Source organism: Vanrija albida (assembly GCF_041260175.1).
Source record: "Vanrija albida strain AlHP1 chromosome Unknown contig_2, whole genome shotgun sequence".
NCBI lineage: Eukaryota > Fungi > Basidiomycota > Tremellomycetes > Trichosporonales > Trichosporonaceae > Vanrija > Vanrija albida.
The window spans coordinates 1,672,475-1,697,504 of record NW_027191421.1 but is presented as its reverse complement, the minus strand read 5'-3'; the positions used below and the strand labels follow the sequence as shown (position 1 = coordinate 1,697,504).

The following is a 25,030-nucleotide window of genomic DNA, read 5'->3' as shown; positions in this document are numbered from 1 at the left end:
GTTCCCTGGATTTTTTGTTTTGGGTCAGGCTTGGCTAGACACCGCATTCAGTACCCCGCAGCGCTGCGGAGTTGGCCCAAGTACCAAGTACCGGGGTCTCGGCAGTACTCTGCACAAGCTGACGATCTGACGGGGGAGGGCGTGCATGAGGCGAGGGGCATCGAGAAGGCGAGGAGGGCGCAGGAGGTGGCTCACCATAGCCACTCCGAGACGTGCCACGATCTGCATCCGACCACGCGTCACGGTCACGGTGATCTCCGGACCATCTCTGTTCCAACACTCCTTTTAGAATCAACGTATCATGCCAAGCAAGCCTGGCTTACCCTGGCCAGCGTCAAGACATAGCATCCACGTCGGCCTAGGGCAAAGGCAAGGGCAAGGCTAAGTCTCCAGCAGCGCCATCAAGCACGCTGGGGGCCCACGGCAAAGATGCGATCTCCACGGCAACGCCTCTGGCGGCTTCCTCGGCGAGGACCCGCAAAGGCAATGGCAAGGCCAGCCCCGCGCTGCCACGTACGCCACAGGCCTTGACATCGTGGGCGATGCGAAGGACGATATTGTGGACTACATCACGCCCGAAATGGATCCAGTGGCTGCCGAGCAAGCGGAAGCAGTCGCTCCTGGCTCGCGTTCTCGCGCGTTCCCGTCCCTCCACCAACTCCTTCAACTGCCAGACGCGGCCGATGACGGCGCGTGGCTGGTGTATGCCAAGTACATACGGCATACCCAAAGATATTGGGTCCGGCCTTCCAGTGCTGGCCTACACAAGTTCGGTAACGTCCGCGAGAACGCGCGCCCGACTGGGAGGCCCAGTCAATGAGTCTCCAGTTCTCTGAGACAGCGATGTCTGCATGTCGGCTCGAGAGGCCATGCTCGGCCTGTTGTTCATTCATGGCAAAGGACAACGAGCTTTCATGGTCGGAAATCGCACACTACCTGGGCATTTGCTTCCCTTGTCAGTAACCCGAGGGAGGTGTTGTGCTGATTTCATCCAGACGACCAAGCGAACAGCATTCACCGACTCAGTTCGGAAAGCATCAACATGGTCGGGGTGAAGGTCACCCGCTTCGCTGACGAACACAAACGCAAGCGCGGTAGCAAGGCGCGCGGACGCGAGGGTGGCAAGCAACGAGTGAAGCTTGTCCACCCCGAACTCGTCGACAGGAAAGTCATCTCACACCTGCGCGCGGTTTTCCGTGACCCCCCGGAGCTCGCGTACAACCTCTCAAGCAACACGAACCGCGTCCTGATCATTGAGGCGCTCCTTGGTGCGATGCACCCCACGCTGTCCGAGAGGGCAGTGACCGCGTCCATCGAACGCCGTCACCCAGGTAAGCTACACGTGCTGGGCTCCACTCACATACCCAGGCCACTCGTTGTCTTCCAAACACGAGTGGCTCACATATGAGCGACTGAACGTAATTCAACGCGTTTCTGGAGACGGCTCGAGTGCCGTGCTCTGGCGCCCAAGGCCGCCTTCCAACGGCCATGGGTGGGGTCGAGTTCAACAAGGCGGACCTGATCGCTGAAGTGTTCGCCAGCCAGCCTCCGCCCTACCGTCTGGTAGGAGGAGGTCATACAGTGCCTCAAACATCGATACCCGGGTGAATGCAACACCGTCGGTCCTGTCTAACCACTCAGACTGGCTCGCAGACAGCCAGGTCAACTGGACCGGGCGGTCAATGTCGAAGCACTAGTCACGACAGGCTCCTCCTCGTGCAGTGGCATCCTGATGGTGTCCCGACCCCAGAGCCCTTCCCGTCGCAGGCAGAAGAAGGGGACGAACATTCATTGGATGGCGTGAGGAGCTGTCGGACCGGGACTCATGGCTCGCCGAAAGGGTTGTGAGCCACCGCCGCCTCGGCCACCGGGCGCGCGTCTTCGACGTGCCATGTCCTCCCGCGGAAGCGAGACGACACCATGCTGTCCATCTCCGAAGCTGTTCGGGGCCTCCTGCGGCCTCCTGCCATTGGCAAGCGGCAGCCTCTCCCCCAGTGACAGACAGTAGAGACTAATGTACCACCGCGAGTTGCCCCGTCATTCATGTATGTTTGTTGGTAATTTCCAGTGAGTCGGCGCGTCCTCCGTGATCAAATGTTGTAGTGATGAGGTCCAAATTGTCTGCGACATTATGAATCTGTCGATGCTCATTACCAAGATGGGCGTGCACGACCTGAAACGGTCCATGTACGACCGCGGGGCCGGCCCAACCACCGCGCTACCCCCGCGCTGCAGAGACAGTTCGGCGTCGGCGTGCCGAACCCTCCTGCTTTTCCGGACATCCACCAGCAAAAGTGCCACTCATCACGTCCTCTTCATGACGTCAGGCAGAGCCAAGTCCGACGGGTATTGCAAGGTTGGAAAAGCAAAGGCGTCCGTTTGGAAAAGCCAGCCAGGTCATTAATAATACAAGATCTATAATCCTCGCCGAGGTGACTGGACTTGACGTGTGTTGGACATCGGCAGTCACTCGGCAGTCGGCGTCGGCTCCACCGACTCTCCACCGACTTAGATGCAAGGAAGAGTATAAAGAACAACACGCGCAGCTGGTCGCACAGAGCACACGACAGCATCGCACTCCATCCCCAGCACCTCGCAGCAACATGATCGACCACGTCTACATCTCCGTCACCAACCTGGCGCGCTCGGCGGCCTTCTACAAGCAGTTCCTGTCCTCGCTCGGCTGGCGCGAGTTCGGGCTGCACAAGAGCCAGGCGGCCGGCGTCCCCGACCTGCACGGCTTCCTGGAGAGCGTGTACGGCAACGGGCAGGTCGGGTGCTCGATCTGGCTGCGCGAGCGGCAGCCGGGTGAGACGGGCCTGTACGTCGGCCTCGTCGCCGACAGCCCCGAGGAGGTCAACGCTGCCGCCGACGCCGCCGTCGCGGCTGGCGCGACGCTCGAGTCACCCACCGGCAACCGCGACCACTTTGGCCCGGGCTACTACGCCGCCAACGTCGTCGACTTTGACGGCAACCGCATCGAGATTGTCAACAAGAGCTTCAACCCCAAGCGCCGGGGCTAGGCGGCACCGATGGCCGGGAGGCCGTGACGACAGAGACGCCTGGCCAACCGTCGCCCACACCTACACGCAAGAAGACTAGATGCATGCAACATATGATGTAGAGATGATGCTGATTATACTATAGCTTTAATGCCTACCCAGGTCTACACAAACTTGGTGCCGACCTGCTTGACGCGTATTCTGCGGCTGACAACGAAGAGGGAGAAAGCGAGCAAGAGGACGGAACCGCCGAACATGGAGGCGGCGAGGTATCCCTTGTTCGAGTCGATGAGGGCGGCGGATATGGGTGTACCACTGGTTCTCCGTTAGCCACTATCGTCCTAGCACACCGGATGTCACTCACACCAGCCAGAAGAACGACGTCACAAAGAAGCACATGCCGAGGTACAGCCCTGCCTGGTTGGTGTGCGGGGCGAAGCTCGCGGCGCCGGGGTTTAGGCTTGCACCGTAGCCACCCGACGCGATGCCGTAGAAGGCATCGTAGATGAGGATACCGGTGGTCGAGCGCGCGAGCGTCCACATGAACTGGGAGATGCCTGAAATGCACGAGAACGTCGTGAGGACGTTGATCGGGCCGAGGCGCTGCGCAATGATGAGGGGGACGATACGACCGACGATGGACACGCCGTTGGAGATGGCGGGACTGAAGGGTGTGAGTCGGGTACGGCGGTGGCAGCAGCACACTCACGCATAGTTTGCCTTCTCAAGCGGCACGCCCCTGCTTGTCGCGTACGTGACACTGAAGTTGAGCGGGGCGTAGATTGCCATTGACGCTGAGCATGCGGCCATGACATAGATGCTGTATGCGGGGTTGCGGAAGACGGCCGGGCTCAGCACTGCGATCTTCTTGCGTGGTGGCACGGTCGTTGACAGGGTGAAGAAGATGATGATCATGAATCCCGCGACGATGAAGCCGACTGGTGCGTGAGCTTCGTGAGTAACAAACACACTCACGAATCCGCATGGTCCACGGGAAGCCGACGCGGGGGAGCAGCGCGTTGAGGATACTAGGGAACACGATACCCGCTACGGCACTGCCGCTCGCCTGCATCCCGTACGCGAACGTGCGGTAACGGCTCTTGGAGAAGTGGTGGCTGAGGGTGCCGACCGACGGCGAGAAGAACGAGCCCATGGCGATACCGACGCCGAAACCGTGGCTCAGCAGCAGCTGGTAGTACTGGGTCGAGATGGACGCCATCATGAGGCAGAGGACGTAGAGCGTGCCGCCAAAGATGATGAGGTGCTTGAGGTACCCTGCGTCGAAGAGAGGGCCCGAGATGCACCCCAGCAAGGGGCAGAGACAGAACTGGATCGCACCGATCCACGAGATGGTCGAAGTAGAGTACTCGGACAGTAAGTGGTGCGCGTAGTACTGCTGGAAGACGGCGAACGACTGGGTCATGCCATCTGCGGGGGTCAGTGCTGTCGTGGCCACGCCGCGCTCAACTCACAGCAAAGCATGTTGCTCATGACGGTCTGGAAGTACGTCAGCGATGTCAGCGGACCGCAACCCACCCCGAGGAGGTCGAGCCAGCCCTTGAGGCCAGGCGGCACCTCGTCGTCGTCCAGCGCCTCCTCCCCCACGGCCGTATCTGCCGAGCCGTCGCCGCCGTCCTCGCTGGGTGCTGTGTGGGTCTTTTCCTCATCTCTCCCCCGAGTCGCAGCGCCGATGGCGCGACGCGACGACGCGTTTGATGCCGAGCGCTCTCGGCGACTTGGCCGCCTGTCCAGCCCGTAAGCGGCCAGCTCGGTCACCGCCTGCGCCTCGACGCCGGCGCTCGTCGAACTGTCGACAATGGGGCCCTTTGCACCGGAGAGAATGCGGACGAGCGACGGGCCGGACGGCGACTCTTCGCCCGAGCCCGCCGTGTGGAACGTCGCCGCGTGCGACTCGGCAGTCTGGAACGAGCTCTTGTCGTCGTCCTTGTTCGACATGGTGGGCGGCGATCAGCACATGACCCGTGGTGAGGGCGAGAGATATACAGTGCAACAGCAACGCCAACGCGGCGCAGACGCGGCTCAGTAGTGGGTCGTGATGCACACGCTCTCTTTCTCGCATGCGAGGTAGAGGGCGGGGTACACCCTTCGGTCCGGCCGCCTTGTGGCTGGCTCCTGGCTCCGGCGCCGCCCCGCCGTGCCGCTCGGGCCGTGGGCCGAGTCACCTGCTCACCCTGCTAGTTCGGGCTACTCCGCTGCTGCGCCGCCCCGCCGTACATCCCGCTTTCCGGTAGTGCTCGTCGCATGCGTATGCACTAGGCGGCGTAGGCGACGGACCGTGTGGAGTCGATCATGCGGAGTCGTGTGAAACAAACACCCGAGGTGCACGCATCGGAGCGCACACGAGTAGGACTTAACCTCGCTTCTCGGCGACTTTGAAAGCAACCGACGACGACGACTCTCACTCAAAACTGGCCGAGTCGGCAAAGGTGTGAGTCGAATTGCATCCGTCAGTGGCACCCGCCAGTGGCTATGTCAATCCTTCGCTCGAAGCTGGTCCCCTTGCACGCCGATCTGCAAGCTGCATGAGAGCACGCGAGGTCTGACGTACATGGTCTGGTTCTCGCGACCCGCCTACTGATGTTCAACATAAGAGACCTCCGGCTCACAAGAGTAGGTGAAGCCACGCTTGTCGTCGTCAGCGGCGACACCAGAATTAATTCATAAGCGCCGACGAGGCCGTACCCCCGACGCTGCACTGGTTGATGGAGGCGCACACGGTGGACCAGTGCGGCAGGTCTGCTGAATCAACCTTAGCATGCTCGCTAACAACGTACCTCAAAAGCAACGCGCAAGTAGTGCGCCAGCTCGAACTATGACCAGGTCAACGTGTGACTGTCGGCCATGGCCAGCAGTCCCTTCACGGTCTGGTTGACCGTGAGCCTGCTATTGGTGCCCCGCAGAGTGTACAGGGTCGGCGTGAATGTCCATGACGCGTAGTGCAATGGGTCGGCCACATTGCAGGGCGTGACACCGACCGGGATGTCGAACAACAGAGAGCGGAAGCCCAGGCGCTTGTGGCTGCCAAACAGCTCCATGATAACGCTCTCCGCGAGCAAACTCGACGACGATAGCGATGGACGCCCTTGGGCGATGCCCTCGCCTGATCGAACACCAGCGCTCACACCTTGAGGAAAAAGACGTCGTACTTTGTTGGCGTTTGGCGCCAATGTCTAAAGAACGTGTCGCTGCGACATGGTCAGATATCGGATGCGAAGATTAGCTCACCTGGGACAGGACGCGGTGTGCGTGGCATTCACATGCGAGCGCGACCTCGAGTACCCACCTGGACGAGGGCTGTTCAGGGTGGCGAGTTTGGTTGCAGACCCAACATAGAGCAGCATGCGCTCGAGCTCGGACGTTGGCACGCCAAGCTTGAGATAGACGAGCCAGCCTCGGCATCAGCCGAGTCCGGTAGCTGTAGGAGCTCGTCGAGCTCGGGGAACGCACGTTACGCCGGGCCTGGAGCCGCACAAGTGGCGGCTGTGAACATTTTAACGGCCCAGGGTTCGATGCTTCGCGAGATAATCTCCAGATCTTGGTTGCAGATGACCTTGTCCGCGAGCTCACGGGCCCATACAGACGAGGGGGACTGCCTGCCAACGATGCTGTCAATGGAACCATCGACGATTGTCGAACCGTGCCGGTATCGACGTCGAGATCAACGGGTCTCGGGAGGGCCCGAGCTGTTTAAAGGCTGGCAGGGGGGAAAATGGGAGTGTTGTGCCACGCCGTCGAAGCACGACAGAGCACCGCGCGATGCGAGACGTGAGGTGAAGCGGATGCGGTGCCCTTGTAGCACACAAGGAGGACTGTAGGGTGTGCGCAGTACCGACAACAGGCGCGACGCCCACAGTGTGCCTTTGGGACGGACGGCCAGATCGGCACCGTATCGTGACTACCCTGCAGTGTGTGGCAGGCCGCTCGGCACGCGGCGTGTGGGGATCACCGGTGCGAGAGGGAGTGCAACTGAGGTCAATGGCGCTTTAGAAACACGAGGCCAGCCTCGTTGCTCTCGCCCGCCTCGCCCCATCACTCACCCAGCCGCTTCCCGCACTCACTCTGCAAATGCCTGGTGCGAGCTCCGCTGGATACAAAAGGCCGGCTGGCCAACTTTCGATCCATCAACCACTCTCCCTCTCCCAGTTCCACCCAACAGTGGAACTCGTCTCTCACCGAGACACCGTTCCCCTCCCCCTCTCTCCACCCCTCTCCCACTTCCAACCATGAACAACGCCGGGGGCCCGTCGAACGGCCACCCCTCTCAGAACGCCAACGACGACGCCAAACCCTCCCACCGCTCCCACCCCTTGACCTGCCGATGCCATCTTGCATCGACTTCTCGAAGCGCAGCCAAAGGCGCTCGCTCTTGGCGGGTCAGACAGTGCCCCCTCCGGGGACCAGCTCACACGCGTCGGCACCCCACATCCCAAACATTTATTGGTATGACGTCCGCGACCCACCGGTCCAGCACTTCGAGGGATACTGGTACTACGTCCGCCCCTACATCGTCGACGAACATGGGCAGGTGACAATGAAGTCAGAAGTCGTAAGTCGTGATGGTACACCTACAAGAGCAGATATCTGATATGCCCAGCTCCTCGAGATGCTTCTCCACCTTACTCCTGAGATGATCGCCACGCCCGGAAACATGAGCCTCAAGCGCGACGACGGCATGACCCTCAAGACGCGCAACGCCATGTGGAACGCACTCTATCCAAAGGTTGTCGGCCCCAACCCACTCTTGGCCGTTGATCTGGTTGCAACCGCCTGTGCACTGAGGATTCTTTCCCTCGACTGGGTGAAGGAGCGGGGTGCCCCCTCCGCAGCCGTCCCGAACCAGCTGCCTGACGGCTCCCCGTCTAACGGCCTCAAGGACCTCGCTTCTCGTGCCGCATTCAGCGTTGTACGCCGCCTCACCCCCAACATTGCGGTCCCGAAGCCGCTGTGCGAGGGCTGCCATGACGACGGCGTGTCGGCGTGCTGGATCCTGACCACCATCGACGCCACCAACTGCATCGGGTGCAGTTGGCCCGAGCCGACTAAGACCGAGTCGACCAAGACCGAGCCGACCAACACCGAGCCGACCAAGACCGCGCCGAAGAAGACGGAGCAGAAGAAGACGACCAAGAAGCAGAAGCGCGGCCGCAAGGCGAACTAGGGCTCCGGCAACAAGAGGAAGTTTCCTCCTCACGGCATGCCCATCATGGTACGGTTTTTGCCCGGTCCCACTGACCTCCCGCTGCTATCCATGCGTAGTAGTAGCCACTATTGATTCTTAGGCTCAGTCTCGTAGACCCCTCACGATGCACATATGACGCATGATACCGACAGTTGGGCAGGGACTCCACCGACGTCGCTCAGGTCAACGGGGAGCTGCCACGCGTGGGCGCGTGAGCGATGCCTGCTGGTTTGGTGAGTGGGGCGTATGGAGTCAAGGGGGATGTAGCCGCGCGATCAGTGAGGGTGGTGGGCGGTGTCGAACAACATAGGCTTGAATCGGCTCGGGAAGGGTTACCCCCAGTCCTTGGTACTGGTAGCTTCAAGAAGGGAGCTTTTTTTGTGAGCAGGCGTCGTCCAGCAGCGTCATTGCCCGGCTTGAGTAGATGTTGCTAAGTATGAGTGATGCCTTAGTCAGACGCTCAGTGGTATGACAGCGTCAGCGAACAGGAGCGCGTTGAGAATACGAGAGAGTGGTGAGGATCGTGAAGAGGAACCAAGGTCAGTATGACGACACGAATTGAACGCGTCTCTGCAGTTGTGGTCTACGCATGCCTAGCAGAGGGTATAGGCGACGAGCATCTTCTGGCGCCTATCCAACATGACCCAAACGTGGGTTTCACGTATATTTCACGTGGAGTCCCTGACTATCGACTTTTCCACGGTCGCCTCGAATTCGCTGGCGTCGTCACGCCTGGGTGGAGGAAGAAGTTGGAAGCTGGTAGAAACGGCAGGGTTCTGCTCGTTCTGCTGGCAGAGTGTGCTAGGCTGCAGGCCGCAACTGCGACGTCGACACGACGCGCGACACTCTCTTGACATTTAAACAAAGCACTGCTCGAACAGCATCTTCTGCTTTTTTGGCTTCAGCAAAACACACCCTAGACCAGTTCCATCTGGATACACCATCCCCAACTGGTGAGTAGCAGCACGACTCACAGCGGCAATCAGTCGACGACAGCGAGGGGCGACTTTTTCCCCCCAACCGCTGGCGCCCCGTCATCATCCAACTTATAAACTGACACCTTCCTCCAGTATTTTATTCTATAACTTTTAAACACCATGACTGGACAAACCGAGACCTTCGGCTTCCAGGCTGAGATCAGCCAGCTTCTGGACCTCATCATCAACACCTTCTACTCGGTACGTGTTGATGGCTCTCAGCACCGCCTTTGGTTCCACGCTGACCACACCCACAGAACAAGGAGATCTTCCTTCGTGAGCTCATCTCGAACTCGTCGGACGCTCTCGACAAGATCCGCTATGCGGCTCTCACCGACCCTTCTCAGCTCGACACTGAGAAGGAGCTCTTCATCCGCATCACCCCCAACAAGGAGGAGGGCACCCTCACCATCCGTGACACTGGTATCGGTATGACCAAGGCCGACCTTGTCAACAACCTCGGTACCATTGCCAAGTCGGGCACCAAGGCGTTCATGGAGGCTCTCTCGTCGGGTGCCGACATTTCCATGATCGGTCAGTTCGGTGTCGGTTTCTACTCGTCCTACCTCGTCGCCGAGAAGGTCCAGGTCACCACCAAGCACAACGACGACGAGCAGTACATCTGGGAGTCGGCTGCCGGTGGCACCTTCACCATCACCGAGGACACTGACGGCCCCCGTCTTGGCCGCGGTACCTCGATGAAGCTCTTCATCAAGGAGGACCTCAAGGAGTACCTCGAGGAGAAGCGCATCCGCGAGATCGTCAAGAAGCACTCCGAGTTCATCTCGTACCCCATCCAGCTCGTTGTCACCAAGGAGGTTGAGAAGGAGGTCCCCGAGGAGGAGGAGTCCAAGGAGGGCGACGCCAAGATCGAGGAGGTCGAGGACGAGGACGCCGCCGGCAAGAAGAAGAAGACCAAGACCGTCAAGGAGGAGGTCACCGAGAACGAGGAGCTCAACAAGCAGAAGCCCATCTGGACTCGCAACCCCTCGGACGTTACCCCCGAGGAGTACTCTTCGTTCTACAAGGCCATCTCCAACGACTGGGAGGACCAGCTTGCCACCAAGCACTTCTCGGTTGAGGGTCAGCTCGAGTTCAAGTCGATCCTCTTCATCCCCAAGCGCGCTCCCTTCGACCTCTTCGAGACCAAGAAGAAGCGCCACAACATCAAGCTCTACGTTCGCCGTGTCTTCATCTCGGACGACAACGAGGACCTGATGCCCGAGTACCTCAACTTCGTCGTTGGTGTCGTCGACTCGGAGGACCTTCCCCTCAACATCTCGCGTGAGACCCTCCAGCAGAACAAGATCCTCAAGGTCATCAAGAAGAACCTCGTCAAGAAGACCCTCGAGGCCATCTCGGAGATTGCTGAGGACAAGGAGAACTTCGACAAGTTCTACCAGGCCTTCTCCAAGAACATCAAGCTCGGTATCCACGAGGACGCTGCCAACCGCAACAAGCTCGCCGAGTTCCTCCGCTTCCACTCGACCAAGTCGGTTGACGAGCAGACTTCGCTCAAGGACTACATCACCCGCATGCCCGAGATTCAGAAGTCGATCTACTTCCTCACCGGCGAGTCCCTCGAGGCTATCCGCGACTCTCCCTTCCTTGAGGTCCTCAAGAAGAAGGGCTTCGAGGTTCTCCTCCTTGTCGACCCCATCGACGAGTACGCCGTCACTCAGCTCAAGGAGTTCGAGGGCAAGAAGCTCGTCTCGGTCTCCAAGGAGGGCCTCGAGCTCGAGGAGACCCCCGAGGAGAAGGAGACCCGCGAGAAGGAGGCCAAGGACTACGAGGGCCTCTGCGCTGCCATCAAGGAGACCCTTGGTGACAAGGTCGAGAAGGTTGTCGTTTCCAACCGTATCTCGGACTCGCCATGCGTTCTCGTCACTGGCCAGTTCGGTTGGTCGTCCAACATGGAGCGTATCATGAAGGCTCAGGCCCTCCGTGACTCGTCCATGTCGTCGTACATGGCCTCGAAGAAGACCCTCGAGCTCAACCCCGACCACCCCATCATCAAGGAGCTCAAGACCAAGGTCACCGAGGACAAGTCGGACAAGACTGTCCGCGACCTCACCGTCCTCCTCTACGAGACTGCCCTCCTCACCTCGGGCTTCTCCCTCACCAACCCCCAGGACTTCGCCCAGCGTATCAACCGCATGATCTCGCTCGGTCTCTCGATCGACGACTCGGCCGAGGCCCACGCTCCCGCCACCGAGGACGCCCCTGCCCTCGAGGAGGCCGGTGGCTCGATGGAGGAGGTCGACTAAGCGTATCCCGCTGTTCAAAATAGTCGACAGACGTAGTCTGAAGAACAATGGCGCGTACCAGTGCGGTAGTGCCAGATCATTTGCATGATATGATGTTTGAGAGTGAATGCATTGTTTCATAGTCGTGATGTGTGCGAGCAGCAGAGTGTACTTACTAACCCAAGTCGTGGTCTCTTTCCTTCTCTGTTCTCACCGATGTCGCTCGACGGCAGAGCACAAGCTGCAGTCAGTTGATGCTAACATCAGTCTTGCCCAACATGACATGTAATACATCTTCTACTACTCGCCAGGCTCCTCGCGGCCCAGCACGGCACTCTCTTCGCCCTCGCCCCGTTCCTCCCAGCCACCCACACTGCGAATCACATTCTCCTCAATCTCCGACGCGCGGACGAGGCGCTCGCCAATGGCCAGCATAGTCTCTGGCGCGTCGTCGGGGTTCTCCTCGTCGTCGTCGTAGTCCTCGCGCTCCATCACAGACGGGAGGCGCAGCCGTCCCTCCCTCAACGCAGCAGCGTACGCCTCGTGCTCGTCCTCGTCCTCCTCGTCATCGTCAAACGGCGTATCGCGCGGGATGAACAGCGGTGCGCGGTTACCCCCGCTCGCACCAGGCCCGGGGGTGACGCTCCAGTCGCGCGACGAGCCGCCGCGCCGCGAGTTGGGCACCGGCGTGGCCGAAACGCTCCGGCTCGCGTTGCGCATGTTCGGAGCGTGCACCTGCGACGTGGCGCGCCTCGCACCGTCGAGCGCGAGCGACGTGGACGAGTACCGCGTGCCCATGCCGCCGGCTTGTGTGCGCGAGCGCGAGCGCGAGGCCGCGATCGAGGCACTGCGCGTCGACAGGCGCGAGAGCGGCGGCGCGTACTGGCTTGGCGGGAGGGGCGGGTACGGCTCGACGATGAGCACGAGCTGAACGGACGAAGTGCCGAAGCCTGTACGGTCAGCGGCGGGCTATGGAAGCGGCTCTACCTTGGTACTGGAGCTTGACGTCGGGCTTCCAGTCCTTGATGTTGGTCTCTGGTGGTGATGAGGCGTCCTCGGGAACGAACTCGCCGTCCTCGGTCTTGACTTGGATATCATCACCGTCGTCTTCCTCTTCCTCGTCGACCCGAACGCTCTCGGAGCGCGTCCTCGCGCGCGAGCGCCGTGGAGGTGCCTTGCGTTTACGGCTCGACGGCGCTGGCTCTGGCGGGGGTGGTGGAGGTGATGGCGGGCGCAGTGAGAATGTCTTTTTCTGATAATGTTAGCTTCATGAGCGAAGAGAACAACAGCCAACATACCTTGAGCAGAACGACTTCGGTCCTCGTCGTTTTGCGAAGGAAGTAGCAGTACTGGTATGTGTCTGGCGTCAGCTGTCGTCAAGCCTGTGTTCAGCTCACCTCCACGTTCGACGTGTACGCGGTGCTTCTTCTCGTAGCGATCTATCGTGAGGAGCTCCTCCATCCTGCGGTCGTTAGAAGCTGCATTATCGCGCGTATCAACCACACCTCCGCCCACTCACTTGTCCTTGAGATCGTCAATGACGAGATTCAGCACCTTCTCGCTCATCCAGTCGACATGCCGCTCGTCGAGGTAGAGGAACAGCGGAACCACGCGGTAGTTTGAGGCCCTCAGGTAGAAGGCATTGCGCGTGGAGAAGCGCATCGCGTCGTGAGGCGAGTTGGGCGTTGTTGCGAGCACAAACGCAGGATGAAGAAGCCAAGTGTACACCTCAACTGCCTCGAGTTGCCGACCGTTCCTTACGTCACTTGTGCACGTGACTCGACGACGTATTTTGTAATGATCCCTAATGAGTTGTCAAAATTGTAATAGTTTCCACTTTGTTCTATTACAACTTTGGAGGGTGACGAGTCGCTGCGTTGAATTTGCTCCCGCCGTCGCCATCGTTGTCAGTGACGACCACTGCCTGCATCACTCGTGTCGTCCGTCGCTCACACTGAACACTCCTTGACTTTCCTTGCTCATTCTATCCACCTACTACCTACACTAAACCCGTTGCCAACATGTCCGAGGCAGCACAGGACCCCCCCGTCCCTCCCCCCAACCCCTCGGCCGCCGACACCAAGCCCGAGAGCTCCAACGCCGCGGCCGCGCCCGCTGCTGAGGCCGGTGACGACGTCAAGATGGAGGAGGCCAAGCCCGTCGAGGAGTCGTGGGAGGACATTCCCGACCACGTTATTAGCGTGAGTGGGGGTCGTGGTGCTAGCTAGATGCTGGGCCTGGCGCGCGGTGCCAGAGGTGCGGAAGACACCTTGCTGACAGCGCCAGTCGGACGTCCAGGAGATTCGCATGCAGGCGCGCATGATTGACAACGAGGTCAAGATGATGCGTCAGGAGAACCTTCGCCTCGCCCATGAGCGCGACCAGATGGTCGACAAGATCCAGGACAACGTGACCAAGATCAAGCAGAACAAGGTCTTGCCGTACCTCGTGTCCAAGGTTGTCGAGGTGGGCTGAGCTGTTCATTGTTCGGACACCGCCTGACCAAGCAGATTCTCGATGTCGACGCCGAGACGCAGGAGGGTGCTGCCCACAACGAGCACAACGCCAAGAAGTCAAAGTGTGCTGTCATCAAGACGTCGACCCGCCAGGTGCGCCGAGTCATGGTGCCGTGGAGTGATGCTGACCGATCCATCAGACCGTCTTCCTTCCCATCATCGGCCTCGTCCCCCACGAGGAGCTCCGTCCAGGAGACCTCATCGGCGTGAACAAGGACTCGTACCTTGTCCTCGACAAGCTCCCAGCTGGTGTGTAGATGAAAAACGCCTCAAAGTCATCTGACACATCACAGAGTACGACGCGCGTGTGAAGGCCATGGAGGTCGACGAGCGACCAACCGAGACGTACACCGACATTGGTGGTCTCGACAAGCAGATCGAGGAATTGGTCGAGGCCATGTGAGCAACCCGCAGCTAGAGCTCGGCAGCTCGTACTGACAACACAGCGTTCTCCCAATGCAGCAGGCCGACAAGTTCAAGACGCTCGGCATCACGCCCCCCAAGGGCTGTCTCATGTACGGACCACCCGGTACCGGCAAGACGCTGCTCGCTCGTGCATGTGCCGCTCAGACCAACGCCTGCTACCTCAAGCTCGCCGGTCCTTCCCTCGTGCAGATGTACATTGGTGACGGTGCCAAGCTCGTCCGCGACGCCTTCGAGCTCGCCAAGCAGAAGGCGCCCGCTATCATCTTCATTGATGAGCTCGACGCCGTTGGTACCAAGCGTTTCGACAGCAACAAGGCCGGTGACCGTGAAGTGCAGCGTACCATGCTCGAGTTGCTCAACCAGCTCGACGGTTTCTCGTCTGACCAGCGCATCAAGGTCATTGCGGCCACCAACCGTATCGACATTCTCGACCCTGCCCTTCTCCGATCCGGTCGTCTGGACCGCAAGATCGAGTTCCCTCTGCCCAACGAGTCTGCGCGTGAGAACATTCTCCAGATCCACGCGCGTAAGCTCAACCACACGGGTGTCAAGTGAGTAGAGCGTGTTGAGAGCGTCGTGAGTATTGCTGACGCCGTCAGCTTCGAGGAGCTTGCACGATCTACGGAGGACTTTAACGGAGCGCAGCTCAAGGCTGTCTGTGTTGAGGCCGGTATGGTGAGTTGCCACATACTGACCGTGACTAACTCGTCAGCTTGCATTGAGGCAAGGTGCATCGCAGCTCACACACGAGCACTTCCATGGTGGTATCCTGGAGGTGCAGGCGCGCAAGGCGAAGGAGCACCACGTGAGTCTGGCTGCTCGTGTTTGGAAGACAGCCGCTGACTCTGCAGTACTTTGCTTAAGCGCGTCGCGGCGGTGTGAGAGTGCATGCATGGAGAAGGCAGATGTAGAGAGATACCATGTGATGATATGTTACAGAGGCAGGCAAGGGCGCGGGAAGTGGCGAGAATCAACTATACTGCGGCAACGGCAACGCATACGCGGAAGCCAAGTCTGAACCAGTGCTCCCTCCACCGCGATATGTTTGCGCGGCCCGATGATGCAACTTGGCAACTGACACTCTGCCACCACGACCATGCCGCCAACATTCCCACCGATAGCGGCGCTCTTCCTCACGCATTTCGACGACCTCAAGGGGCAAGAGGTGGCGTACTACCGCTCAGTGTCGGAGGGTGCGTTGCCGCCGCCCCCGCCGCCTCCGCTGACGTGTCCAGCGGCGCTCCCGCCCAAACTGATCGAGCACACCACCCTCCCCTCAGGCCTGCACCTGCGCGACGAAGACGTCGTGACCTTCTCGCACCACGGCCTCCCCGGCGTCGGGCTCTTCCGCTCGCGCCCCGCCGAGGGGGGCCGCGGCAGGCGGATGGGCACGCTCGGCGTGGTCCTCGCGCCGCCCGGCGCCCCGGACGCGCTCTTCGACCTCGCCTCGCCCCTGGAGGACATCTACGACCGGCTCGAGGGGCTGGACAACCCTTTCGCCCGGGACGGCGAGGACAAGGCCGCCGCCGCGGCATACCTCGACACGGTGTGGGAGCAGCACGGGGCGGCCGAGCTCGGCGCGCCCGTCACCCAGTCGGGCGCGCTGCTCGCCGAGCGGCTCGCGCGGACGAGCGTACGTGCGCAGAGAAGGCAGCGCTGACACTAGCCCGCTCACCCCGTGACCTACGTCCCGGCGCTGCTCGGCATCCTCGGCCCGTCCATCGTGACGGTGTACAAGGCCAGCCTGGCGGGCCAGCGCGTGGTGGGTACAAGGGAGGAGGAGGTGGCTCACGCAGCAGCTCCTGTACGGCGTCCCGCCCCTGCTCCCCCTCGCGGCGTTTGCGTGGGCCGCGTGGGCGATGGGGCTGCCGCCCGCTGCGGCGGTGACGGCTGGCGCGAGGCCGTCGGCGTGGCTCGGGAACGTTGGGCTCATGGACCTCGACGACGTGAAGAAGCGCGTGGGGGGCTGGGTCGCGAGTGAGTCGGGACGGTGCCAGCTGTCGTCGGGCACGGGCCAAGCCACTGACTTGCAGCCACCTCCGACGTCGTGTTCAAGTCCCACACCGACGCGTACGACGTCTTCATCGACCTGTCCAAGTCGCTGCCCGCCGACGGGTCCGACGTGCGCGCGCCGCAGGCCAAGGCCCCGGCCACCCCCACCGTGCTCGGCACGTCGCCCAACCCCAAGGGCGGGCGCCCGGTCGCCGCCGCCCTGTCCTACTCGTTCGCCGACCTCGTGCTGTACCGCTCGCTCGTGTACCTCGACGAGTCGCCCAGCAGCGTGCAGGCGCGGGCCGTCGGGTTCAGCGCGACGTCGCGCCGCGGCGGACTCTGGCTCATGGTGTTTGAGGTGCTCGAGCGTATCTGGAGCCTCTGTGTCGGCGTGTGCGAGTTCGCCATTGGCCGCGGCAGGGCCGGCGCGATCGCGCTCGAAGAGGACGAGGACACGCTGCAGCACCTGCTGAGCGCTGACGGGCGGCCCGAGCTCGACGATGTGGCGGGCGACGATGACGAGGCGCAGGACCTGCCCCCGCTCGCTGGGGACAATGACGCGCCCATCGCAGACGACACGGCGCGCCGCGGCCGCCTCATCCTCGGCCAGCTGCGCCACAACACGCACCACCTGTACGCGCGCCTGCTGGCCGTGGCGGCCGGCAAGTGGGAGCTGAGCGACGCTGACCTGCGCGAGCTCACTGGGGCGTCTCGCCTGTCGCCTTGGTCTGGCCGCGGGAGTGTTGACTCTCGTTTCTGGCTTGCTCTGGCGCGCACTTGGAATGTGGAGCCGGTGGCAGAGCCAGTAGACGCGGCGGACGAAGCAACTAGAATCTAGACATGGCCCCATGGACGTTGTATCTGCCACGGCACCTGCATCGCACCCCATAGGCGCGTAGGAAAGTGCGGCGTGCCGCCGAGTGCATACGGGAAAGCCGAGGCAGCGATGGTACGAGAGCTGCAAGCGATGGTACGAGTGAGGTGCGGTGCAGTGGACGCGGCGTGCGCGGCATGCTGCGGTCGTCCTGCCTGCATGCCGGCGGACATGACAAGTGAGAGCTGCAGTGACGTAGCGCCTGGCGGGTTTTGGGGCTGCACTGCCGGCGCGCCAGCCAGGGCGCGGTGTAAAATGTATTCCAGGCGCGCACGCCTAAGTTTGCGCCGGCCGGCCGTCGGCGTGACGCGCGGCGGCGGCGGCGGCGCGTGTGCGCACCACTGCAGACTGTACCGGTATAGCCCGTGGCTCGTTGGTCGGTTGCGGTCGCGCGCCTGGCGCACTGGCTTCTGCCTGGCGCTGGCCCAGCCCAGCCCACCAGCGCGCACATCTCCCCGAGATGCCGCCGCCGCCTTGGCCGCCGCCGCTGCCGTCGCCGCTGCTCGCTCGAATTCATGACGGCCCACTGCTACTTTGGCAACAAATCCACTCTCACTCACTACCACCTCCACGATCCCCATCACATCGCATCGCATCGCACACCATCTTCCCTCGTCGCCGCGTCCACTCCATTCTGTGAAGAACATACACTCGCCATCGACACGCACGGCACGCACCCACGCACACACAACACACGCCCTCCCCCGCACCCCACTACCCCAATGCCGCGATAAGAGCCCTTGACAACCACACCCACCACCACTACCACACACATGTCCTGGCTCGGTGCGCCCGCGCCGGCCGGGCCACACGCGCCGCAGCTGCGCCAGCGGCACGCTGCGTCGTCTGCTTCGGCCTCGGCGCCGGCCTCGGCCGCGGCGCCAGCGGCACCTAGATCAGTGTCGCAGCCTAGCCTGGCCGGCGCTGCTCCCCGCCCGCGCGCGCGCCGACGGGGAAAGAAAGACGCACCAGGGCACAAGCGGGCCGGCTCGCTCTCGACAGCGTGGTCGATCGGCTCGCGCGGCTGGGTGCGCGAGGGCTTCCGCCGCTTCGGCGAGCACTGCGCGCGTAACCAGGTGAGTTGGACGGGGCGAGGCGAGGCGAGGAGCGGCGCGGCGAGCTGATCCGCCAGATCCGCACCCTTCTCATCGACTGCCTCGTCATGACGACGCTCTTCTACCCGTCCTTCGCGGCCTTCCTCGAAAAGCACCTCGACAGCTCGGCGCTGGGCCGCGCCCCGGCCCCCGGCGTCCGCCCAGCGCGCAGCACGCCGTTCGGCCTCTTCTCGACGCCCGTCAGAGAAGCGCTCCTCTCCCCACCGCCCCCCCTCCTCCCGACAGTCGAGTGGGGTCCGTGGTGGGCCGCGGGTGATCCCGGCTCGCACGACGCCGCGTGGGCGTCCGTGCGCAAAGGCGGCGGCAGCGGCGCCGCCACGCACGCCGCCGCCGAGGGCGACGGGGAAATTGACGTGCTCCGTGTGGTGTGGGCAGACGTCGGGGTTGTCCTCGACGGCGAAACACTGCCAGAGTGGGCGCCGCGCGACGATCAGATCGTCGCGGCGGTTCGCTCGCTCGCGGACGGCTGGCACGCCGATGGTGCCCGGTGCGTGCGCCATCTCGTTGCCCAGGACGGCGGCGTAGAGCCAGCAGGCCCATGCTACATCCTCGTGCCGGACCTTACTCAGGTGCCCGGCTCGACCCCTCTATCTGCGCTCTGGGAGACGTTTGAGGGTGGCGCTGGGGATGAGGCGGACGAGGCCGACACGCGAAAGGTGTACCACGGCGTCGCGGTCCCGTTCCACGTCTCGTCCAACCGCACGGCGTTTGAAGAGGCGTTCACGGCAAAGCTCGTCGAGGCGGTCGGGCCGCTGGGCGCAGAGCTGTTCACGGAAACGTACGCGCCGAACGCGTTGACCGCGACGTCGGTGTCGTTCTCGTCGACCCCGTACCAGGCCGCCTCGGACGACGTCGTCTCGTCGTCCCCGCCCCGGCTCGTGTTCGTCGGCTATGCCATCCTCCTCTTCGCGCTCCTCTTCCAGCTCTCAAACGTGTCCAAGGTCCACTCGCGCTTCGGTCTCGCCTTCACCGGTGTCGTCCAGCTGTGCTGCTCGGCCGTCATGTCCTTCAGCGTGCTCGCGCTCCTCGGCTGGAACGGGTGGGGCTGGAGCAACCACCAGACAGCGCTGCCTACCTACGTGCTGCCTTTTGTCATTATCATCGTTGGAGTGGAGAACATGTCGGCTTTGGTGAGTGGCGTCGAGTTGCAGCGGCTGACAATCTAGACCAAGGCCGTCTTCTCCGTCCCCTTCGAGCACTCGGTGCCGGTTCGTATCGGTATCGGCCTCAGCAAGGTCGGGTCGACTATCGCGCTCACGTCCCTCACCGACCTTGCCCTCCTCGGCATTGTCTGGCTCTGCGTCCACCTCCGCCCAGTCCGCGAGTTCTGCGTCTTCGCGTCCGTCGTGATTGTCACAGACTGGTTCATGTTGAACACGTTCTTCCTGACAGTCTTGTCGATTGATGCCCAACGTCTCGAGCTCGCCGACATGCTCGCGTCCAATGGCGGGTTGTCCTCGACCGAGGCCCACCGCCGCGAAGAGGAAGCTGCCAAGCGAAGGGCATCGCGCAAATCTACCCGGTTCAGCTGGCGCACCGTTCTCCGTGGGCGTACAATCAAGAGCGGCAGCCTCATCCTCATGCTCACCTGCGTGGGCGTCCTCTACTACTACACTGAGCGTGGACGCTCCATTTCCAGCAACGCTGCCAACTTCTACGGCTACACTCCGACCTCCACCTCGTCCGCAGCCGCGGGCTCTCGGCCTACATCGCACCCGGGAACCGCGCTTAACCTCAGCAGGCTATCAGCGTCCCAAATGCTCTGGCAGGCTTTGAACCCAGCAGGCCTGCCATCAGTGCGCATCAACATGCCTCCTTCGTCCATCCTCGTTTTCCCGCAAGCTGGCCACTCCATGCTGCCTGCAGACATCCGCAAGCTCGAGATCCCCTTCTGGAACCTGGTACGCAGCCGCTTGCGCCCATTACTCCGCTTTGCCCGGGCAGTTATTCTGCCCCAGGCGTCCACGGCCCTGGCGCTTTACATCCTCCTCCTTTTCCTCCTCAAGGACTCGGACCTCCTCGCCACCCAGCGCAACCGCCTGGGGCTCGGAGAGAGCCACGCCACGGACGAGGAGTCGGATGACGGCGCAAGCACGAACAAGACGTGCAAGGCGACCCTTGCCGCTAGTGTCAGCGTCCACATGCTGCCTGCAAGCCATGAGATGGACGTGGACGTCATTGCTACCAGCAAAGGCGGGCGGCTAGCTGTATCGGTCGGTGTGGACAACTCGATTTGCCTCTGGCGTTTCGCCGACGATCAGAGGTCGTCTGGCACGCGCGAGATGGTCACGTCGACAGACTTGAGCGAGGGCGACCCCATTGTCAGCGCGGCTGTCGCAGACGACGGCGAGTGCGTTGCCATTGCGACAAGATCTGGCGCTGTTCAGCTCTGGTCGACAGCGGGTGATAACAAGACTAGCCCGCTCAGTGTTTGTCAAGTGGGCTGCTCTGGCGGCCGCGTCACGGGCATGGTCTTTGACAACTCGCGCGATGGCATCGACGACCCGTTCACGGCCTCTCCTCAAGGATCGCAGGGTCGCCCACTGGGTCAGCCTCAGCTCCTCGTGGCGCTGTCCAACGGGGCTGTGCGCACCTTGGCAGGCAACAGAGTGGTCGATGTCATCTCGGCCACCAACGCCAGCTCAAACGCCCCTTCCCGTGTCGACCTGTTCGCGGCCGACACTGGCCCCATGGCTGTCGTGTCGACCGTCGAGGGCGTCACGCTCTGGGAGAAGAAACATGGCGAGTGGATTTCGTCGCCGCTGGCATCTTCTTCGGACGCCTCGGACCGCGTCACGGCTGTCGGGCGTGGGCGTGTCGAGTGGCACGAGCAGCTCACCGAGATTGTCGTTCTCGGCAGACGGTCTGGCCGAGTCGAGGTGTTCGACTCGGATGGCGAGGCGGTAGCCGTCCTCACCCAGGCCATCGACACCATCCGCAGTGTCACTGTCGCCACCCCATTCGTGACACGGTGCACGACATGCGATTCGCACTCTGCGGACGGCTTCTTTGTCATTGCCTCGACGTCGACACACACGTACATTGACCGTGTCTTGTCGCGCAGGGGCGTGCCATTCTGCCGCTGTCCGCCGCCGCGCCGGCCATCGGTGCTCGAGGACACGCTCAACAATCTTGGCCTCGGTGTTCACAGCCTTGCTGCTCGCCCGGATGGTGTTGTGGTGCCGCCGCTCGCGTTTTCCCTCCGCAATGTCTCTGGTGGTCTGTCGGCCCACCAGAGCGCCAACGCGTCGCCAATGAAAATGTCGAGCCTGCAGCCGCCGTCGAACGGCGACTTCCCCGTGTCGTCGCACGGCGCGCGCCGACTGAGCGGATTCCGCGACTCGCTGGAGGACAAGAGACCGCCGTCGCCGCTGGACAGACAGTCGTCGTTCACGGCCCTATCGTCGCTGTCAATGTCGGCTGTCGTCGACGAATCGTCGCCCACGACTCGCTCGCCCTGGGCCGATGTTGAGGTTGTGCCACTCGGCGCCATCCTCGCACGCGACGGCGGCTGGCAGGTGCTCGACGACAACTCGCTCGTCGGCGTGCGCCGCTCTGGATCCGGTATCGACGACTCGCAGTGGGAGCTCTGGGCCGTCGATCTATCGGCAGCCTGGAACGGCATCTCGCTGATCGTCGACCTGGCCAGCCTCGACATTCTCGAGCGCCAGACGCAAACCCCCACGGCACCGCGCCACAGCGGCACGCACCTCGCGCCTCCTGGTGCTCCCGGCTCTCCGACCGACGGGGAAATGTCGATGCGGGCGCGCCGAACGGAACGCATGCTCAGCCTGAATGGCCGCGCGTCGTTCCCGTCCTCGGTCGGCTCGTTCTCGGTGCCTACCCACCAGCCGCTCGGCTACGTTGCCGTGCGCCCGATCCGCGCGTCTGGCCTGCGCGCCATGCTCGCCGGGTTTGGCAACCGCGTCGGCGTGCTGGCCATGCCGGCGCTGGCGCCCGGGCGAGCGGGGCAGGCATCCGCAGCGAACCCAGCCCGGATCCCGATCCCCGCACCCACGATCGCAATCTCCACCCCTCGTAGAAGTCAGTTTCAAAACACGCCTCCCCCGCGACGCGCGGGTGCCGCCCCACCTGGCCGGCGCTCCAACCCGGGCGACGCGCCGCCGCTGCTCACTGTGCCGTTCCCCAAGAGCGGCACAGAGAATGGCAACTTGTAAGCGTCTCCAGTGGAAAGCTGGGACGAGTAAGCGTCTCTTGCTGGGAATACAGCGGGACACGCGTTTGGGAATTGAATCGGTGCCTACTTATCCTCGGATTATAACGGTATTACCCTGTTGTTGTATTCTCGCCGGCTGGCCATAGATGAATGTGTGCCAATAGCGTGTGCGTGGCGTGCGTGGGTGGGACATGGTGCAATAAGTCAGACGTCGCATCACAGATGGTTGTACATGACCCCGGTGGGGATCCTAAAGTACCCAGAATGTCCTGGGGGGTGGTCACAGGCCTTGCAGTATGAAGGAGGTCTGTGGTAGAGGGTTGGTTGTTGGTTGCTTGTTGTATAGGGGCGAGCGAGCGGATCGGGCGTGGTCTCGGCGCTCGCGGCTGTATGATGCTCGAGCGAGGGGCCTACATGGCGAGCTCTGCCTGGAGCTGGCGGAGCTGCTCCTCCTCGTCGTCCTCCTCGACTGGGGCGGCGTGCTCGCGCGCGCCGACGGGGCTGGCGGGCGTGTGGAGCGGGACGTGGTCGGCGCCCTTGAGGCGGTCGTCGAGCTCCTCCTGCTCGAGGGCTTCCAACTCTGCCTCGAGCTCGTCCTCGTCGATGCCGTTGACAATGCCCACGGGGTTGGAGATGGCGTCCGAGATCTCGTTGGTCAGGTCCATCTGCTCCCGGATCGCGTCCATTGTCTGGTCGACCTTTTCGACCTTGCTGCAGTGTGTGTTAGCGCCGGCCCAGGCCGCAGAAGACTCTACCCACAGCGTAGAGTGGATCGATTTCAATGCGTCGGCGCCCTTCTTCATCGCCAGCATCGTCTCGGCATTCAGGTTGGCCGACTCGATGGCGTTGACCTGCGTGTGAGCCCCGAGCATGGCTGCAACCCACCTGCGTCTCGAGCGTGAGCCGTGTGCCCGCCATCTTGTCGAGCTGGTCCTCGTACGCCTTCTTCTGTCGCAGCGCGGCGGTTGCCACTGCGGGTGTCAGGGGTACGTTCGTCGCGGGGGGGCCGCGGGAGACGATGACGCTGCTCCACCCGTCGTCGACGTCGGCGGGGTGCAGTGCAGCGTCCAGCCAGCTCGTCGCGCCCGGCCTCGGCGCTGGCTATCGCCAGCGCCGCCCCAGAACAGCCGCAGCACTCACCCCGCTTGTTGGCAATGTTCGCCTTGGCCTTCTTGAGCTCCTCCTCAATCTTCTTCTGCAGGTGCTCCTCCTTCTTCTCAAGCATGAGCAGCTGCTGACGCAGCGTCACGATCGAGTCGCGCGCCTGCTCGCGCGTGTCCTTGCGTCCGGTAAAGTACGACATCCAGCCGGACATGGTGGGCGGTGGGTTGTGAGGTTGTGAGATGGGCAGAGGAAGGAGCGGTGGTGATGTAGTTCGAGCGTCGGCGTCGGTGTGTGTGCGTGTTGGCCGTTGGCCGTTGGCCACCCATGCCACCCAGCCCACAATGATGCAGTCGTTCGCAAGGGGCAAGATACGCAGTGTCAGGCTCATGGGGACATGGCCAGGGGTGAGCCTGACACGTTCCCACTGTGGAGAGTGGTTACGAGGCAATTTGCTCCCGCTCCCGCGCCCAGCGTGCGTGACTTCGTGACTGACTGTGACTTTCCGGCGGCGAATGCAACAACAACGACGAGTGACTGCCTCTTGCTCTCTCCTCTCTACTCTCACTCAACCACCACCCCCCCCCACACACCATGGCGACAAAACAGGCCACGCGCCAGAACCAGGCCATCACGCTCAAGGGCTCAACCGCCCTCGTCACCGAGTTCTTCGAGTACGGTGTCAACTCGTGCGTCTCCCCTCCTCACCGTCCGCTCACCCCACCAGCATCCTGTACCAGCGCGGCGTGTACCCGTCCGACGACTTCCGGTAGGCCCTTGCCCCCCAGGCGCAAACTCACACGCAGCATGGTCAAGAAGTACGGCCTGCCGATGCTCGTCACCTCGGACGACGGGCTCAAGGAGTACATCCAGACGATTATGGCCCAGGTGTCTGGTGGGTTTCGGGGCCGTGGCCGAGCTAACTAACCCAAGACTGGCTCCTCTCGTCGTCGCTCACCCGCCTCGTCCTCGCCATAAAGTCGGTGGAGACCGACGAGACCCTCGAGCGCTGGCAGTTTGACATCTACACCGAGGACGGGCCGGCGCAGAGCCTGCCCGGCGCGCCGAGGCAGGCAAAGAAGAAGGACAAGACGGAGAAGGAGGTGCAGGGCGAGATCCGCGAGATCATGAAGCAGATCACAAGTAGCGTGACGTTCTTGCCCATTCTCGACGAGGAGTGTGAGTACAGGGCCGTGGGGGCGACTCTGACCACAGGCACGTTCACCATCCTCGCCTACACAAACGACTCGCCAGACGTCGCCATCCCCCAGACCTGGGGAGACGCAGACCCACACCTCATCGACCGCGGAAAGGTAGAGCAGGTCCGCCTCCGCAGCTTCACCACAAACGTCCACTCGCTCGAGGCCATGGTCGCGTACCGTGTTGGCGAGTAGCACCACCCCC

The 25,030-nt window shown here is 62.3% G+C and overlaps 11 protein-coding genes across 11 annotated transcripts; 8 read left to right on the top strand and 3 right to left on the bottom strand.

The window, feature by feature from the left end:
* Positions 1-891: 891 nt before the first annotated feature.
* Positions 892-1,567, top strand: Q8F55_002298 (uncharacterized protein; the record flags this gene model as incomplete). The annotated part of the gene is made up of 4 exons (XM_069350905.1): positions 892-955; positions 996-1,331; positions 1,472-1,492; positions 1,542-1,567. 4 exons carry the CDS (start codon positions 892-894, stop codon positions 1,565-1,567), a joined length of 447 nt encoding a protein of 148 aa, XP_069211291.1.
* A 1,036-nt stretch (positions 1,568-2,603) lies between these two features.
* Positions 2,604-3,023, top strand: Q8F55_002297 (uncharacterized protein; the record flags this gene model as incomplete). Its single annotated transcript, XM_069350904.1, has 1 exon — positions 2,604-3,023. One exon carries the CDS (start codon positions 2,604-2,606, stop codon positions 3,021-3,023), a length of 420 nt encoding a protein of 139 aa, XP_069211290.1.
* Positions 3,024-3,166: 143 nt separating this feature from the next.
* Q8F55_002296 (uncharacterized protein) lies at positions 3,167-4,958 on the bottom strand (the record flags this gene model as incomplete). The annotated part of the gene is made up of 6 exons (XM_069350903.1): positions 3,167-3,317; positions 3,367-3,666; positions 3,712-3,940; positions 3,978-4,430; positions 4,475-4,499; positions 4,539-4,958. The coding sequence occupies 6 exons, from the start codon at positions 4,956-4,958 to the stop codon at positions 3,167-3,169; spliced, it is 1,578 nt and encodes a 525-aa protein (XP_069211289.1).
* A 2,596-nt stretch (positions 4,959-7,554) lies between these two features.
* Positions 7,555-8,181, top strand: Q8F55_002295 (uncharacterized protein; the record flags this gene model as incomplete). The annotated part of the gene is made up of 2 exons (XM_069350902.1): positions 7,555-7,569; positions 7,618-8,181. 2 exons carry the CDS (start codon positions 7,555-7,557, stop codon positions 8,179-8,181), a joined length of 579 nt encoding a protein of 192 aa, XP_069211288.1.
* Positions 8,182-9,299: 1,118 nt separating this feature from the next.
* On the top strand, positions 9,300-11,446 carry HSP82 (Hsp90 chaperone hsp82; the record flags this gene model as incomplete). The annotated part of the gene is made up of 2 exons (XM_069350901.1): positions 9,300-9,380; positions 9,437-11,446. The coding sequence occupies 2 exons, from the start codon at positions 9,300-9,302 to the stop codon at positions 11,444-11,446; spliced, it is 2,091 nt and encodes a 696-aa protein (XP_069211287.1).
* A 279-nt stretch (positions 11,447-11,725) lies between these two features.
* Q8F55_002293 (uncharacterized protein) lies at positions 11,726-13,087 on the bottom strand (the record flags this gene model as incomplete). The annotated part of the gene is made up of 5 exons (XM_069350900.1): positions 11,726-12,375; positions 12,413-12,677; positions 12,724-12,785; positions 12,823-12,887; positions 12,945-13,087. The coding sequence occupies 5 exons, from the start codon at positions 13,085-13,087 to the stop codon at positions 11,726-11,728; spliced, it is 1,185 nt and encodes a 394-aa protein (XP_069211286.1).
* A 359-nt stretch (positions 13,088-13,446) lies between these two features.
* RPT5 (26S proteasome regulatory subunit 6A) lies at positions 13,447-15,230 on the top strand (the record flags this gene model as incomplete). Its single annotated transcript, XM_069350899.1, has 9 exons — positions 13,447-13,626; positions 13,712-13,891; positions 13,936-14,034; positions 14,082-14,190; positions 14,235-14,340; positions 14,388-14,918; positions 14,967-15,042; positions 15,080-15,172; positions 15,219-15,230. 9 exons carry the CDS (start codon positions 13,447-13,449, stop codon positions 15,228-15,230), a joined length of 1,386 nt encoding a protein of 461 aa, XP_069211285.1.
* A 233-nt stretch (positions 15,231-15,463) lies between these two features.
* Q8F55_002291 (uncharacterized protein) lies at positions 15,464-17,197 on the top strand (the record flags this gene model as incomplete). Its single annotated transcript, XM_069350898.1, has 5 exons — positions 15,464-15,560; positions 15,603-16,000; positions 16,034-16,129; positions 16,167-16,344; positions 16,401-17,197. The coding sequence occupies 5 exons, from the start codon at positions 15,464-15,466 to the stop codon at positions 17,195-17,197; spliced, it is 1,566 nt and encodes a 521-aa protein (XP_069211284.1).
* An 809-nt stretch (positions 17,198-18,006) lies between these two features.
* Positions 18,007-22,526, top strand: Q8F55_002290 (uncharacterized protein; the record flags this gene model as incomplete). Its single annotated transcript, XM_069350897.1, has 3 exons — positions 18,007-18,309; positions 18,366-19,478; positions 19,515-22,526. The coding sequence occupies 3 exons, from the start codon at positions 18,007-18,009 to the stop codon at positions 22,524-22,526; spliced, it is 4,428 nt and encodes a 1,475-aa protein (XP_069211283.1).
* A 409-nt stretch (positions 22,527-22,935) lies between these two features.
* Positions 22,936-23,840, bottom strand: SNF7 (ESCRT-III subunit protein snf7; the record flags this gene model as incomplete). The annotated part of the gene is made up of 4 exons (XM_069350896.1): positions 22,936-23,236; positions 23,285-23,376; positions 23,411-23,496; positions 23,666-23,840. The coding sequence occupies 4 exons, from the start codon at positions 23,838-23,840 to the stop codon at positions 22,936-22,938; spliced, it is 654 nt and encodes a 217-aa protein (XP_069211282.1).
* Positions 23,841-24,220: 380 nt separating this feature from the next.
* MAD2 (Mitotic spindle checkpoint component mad2) lies at positions 24,221-25,020 on the top strand (the record flags this gene model as incomplete). Its single annotated transcript, XM_069350895.1, has 4 exons — positions 24,221-24,315; positions 24,354-24,395; positions 24,433-24,521; positions 24,560-25,020. The coding sequence occupies 4 exons, from the start codon at positions 24,221-24,223 to the stop codon at positions 25,018-25,020; spliced, it is 687 nt and encodes a 228-aa protein (XP_069211281.1).
* Positions 25,021-25,030: the final 10 nt, after the last annotated feature.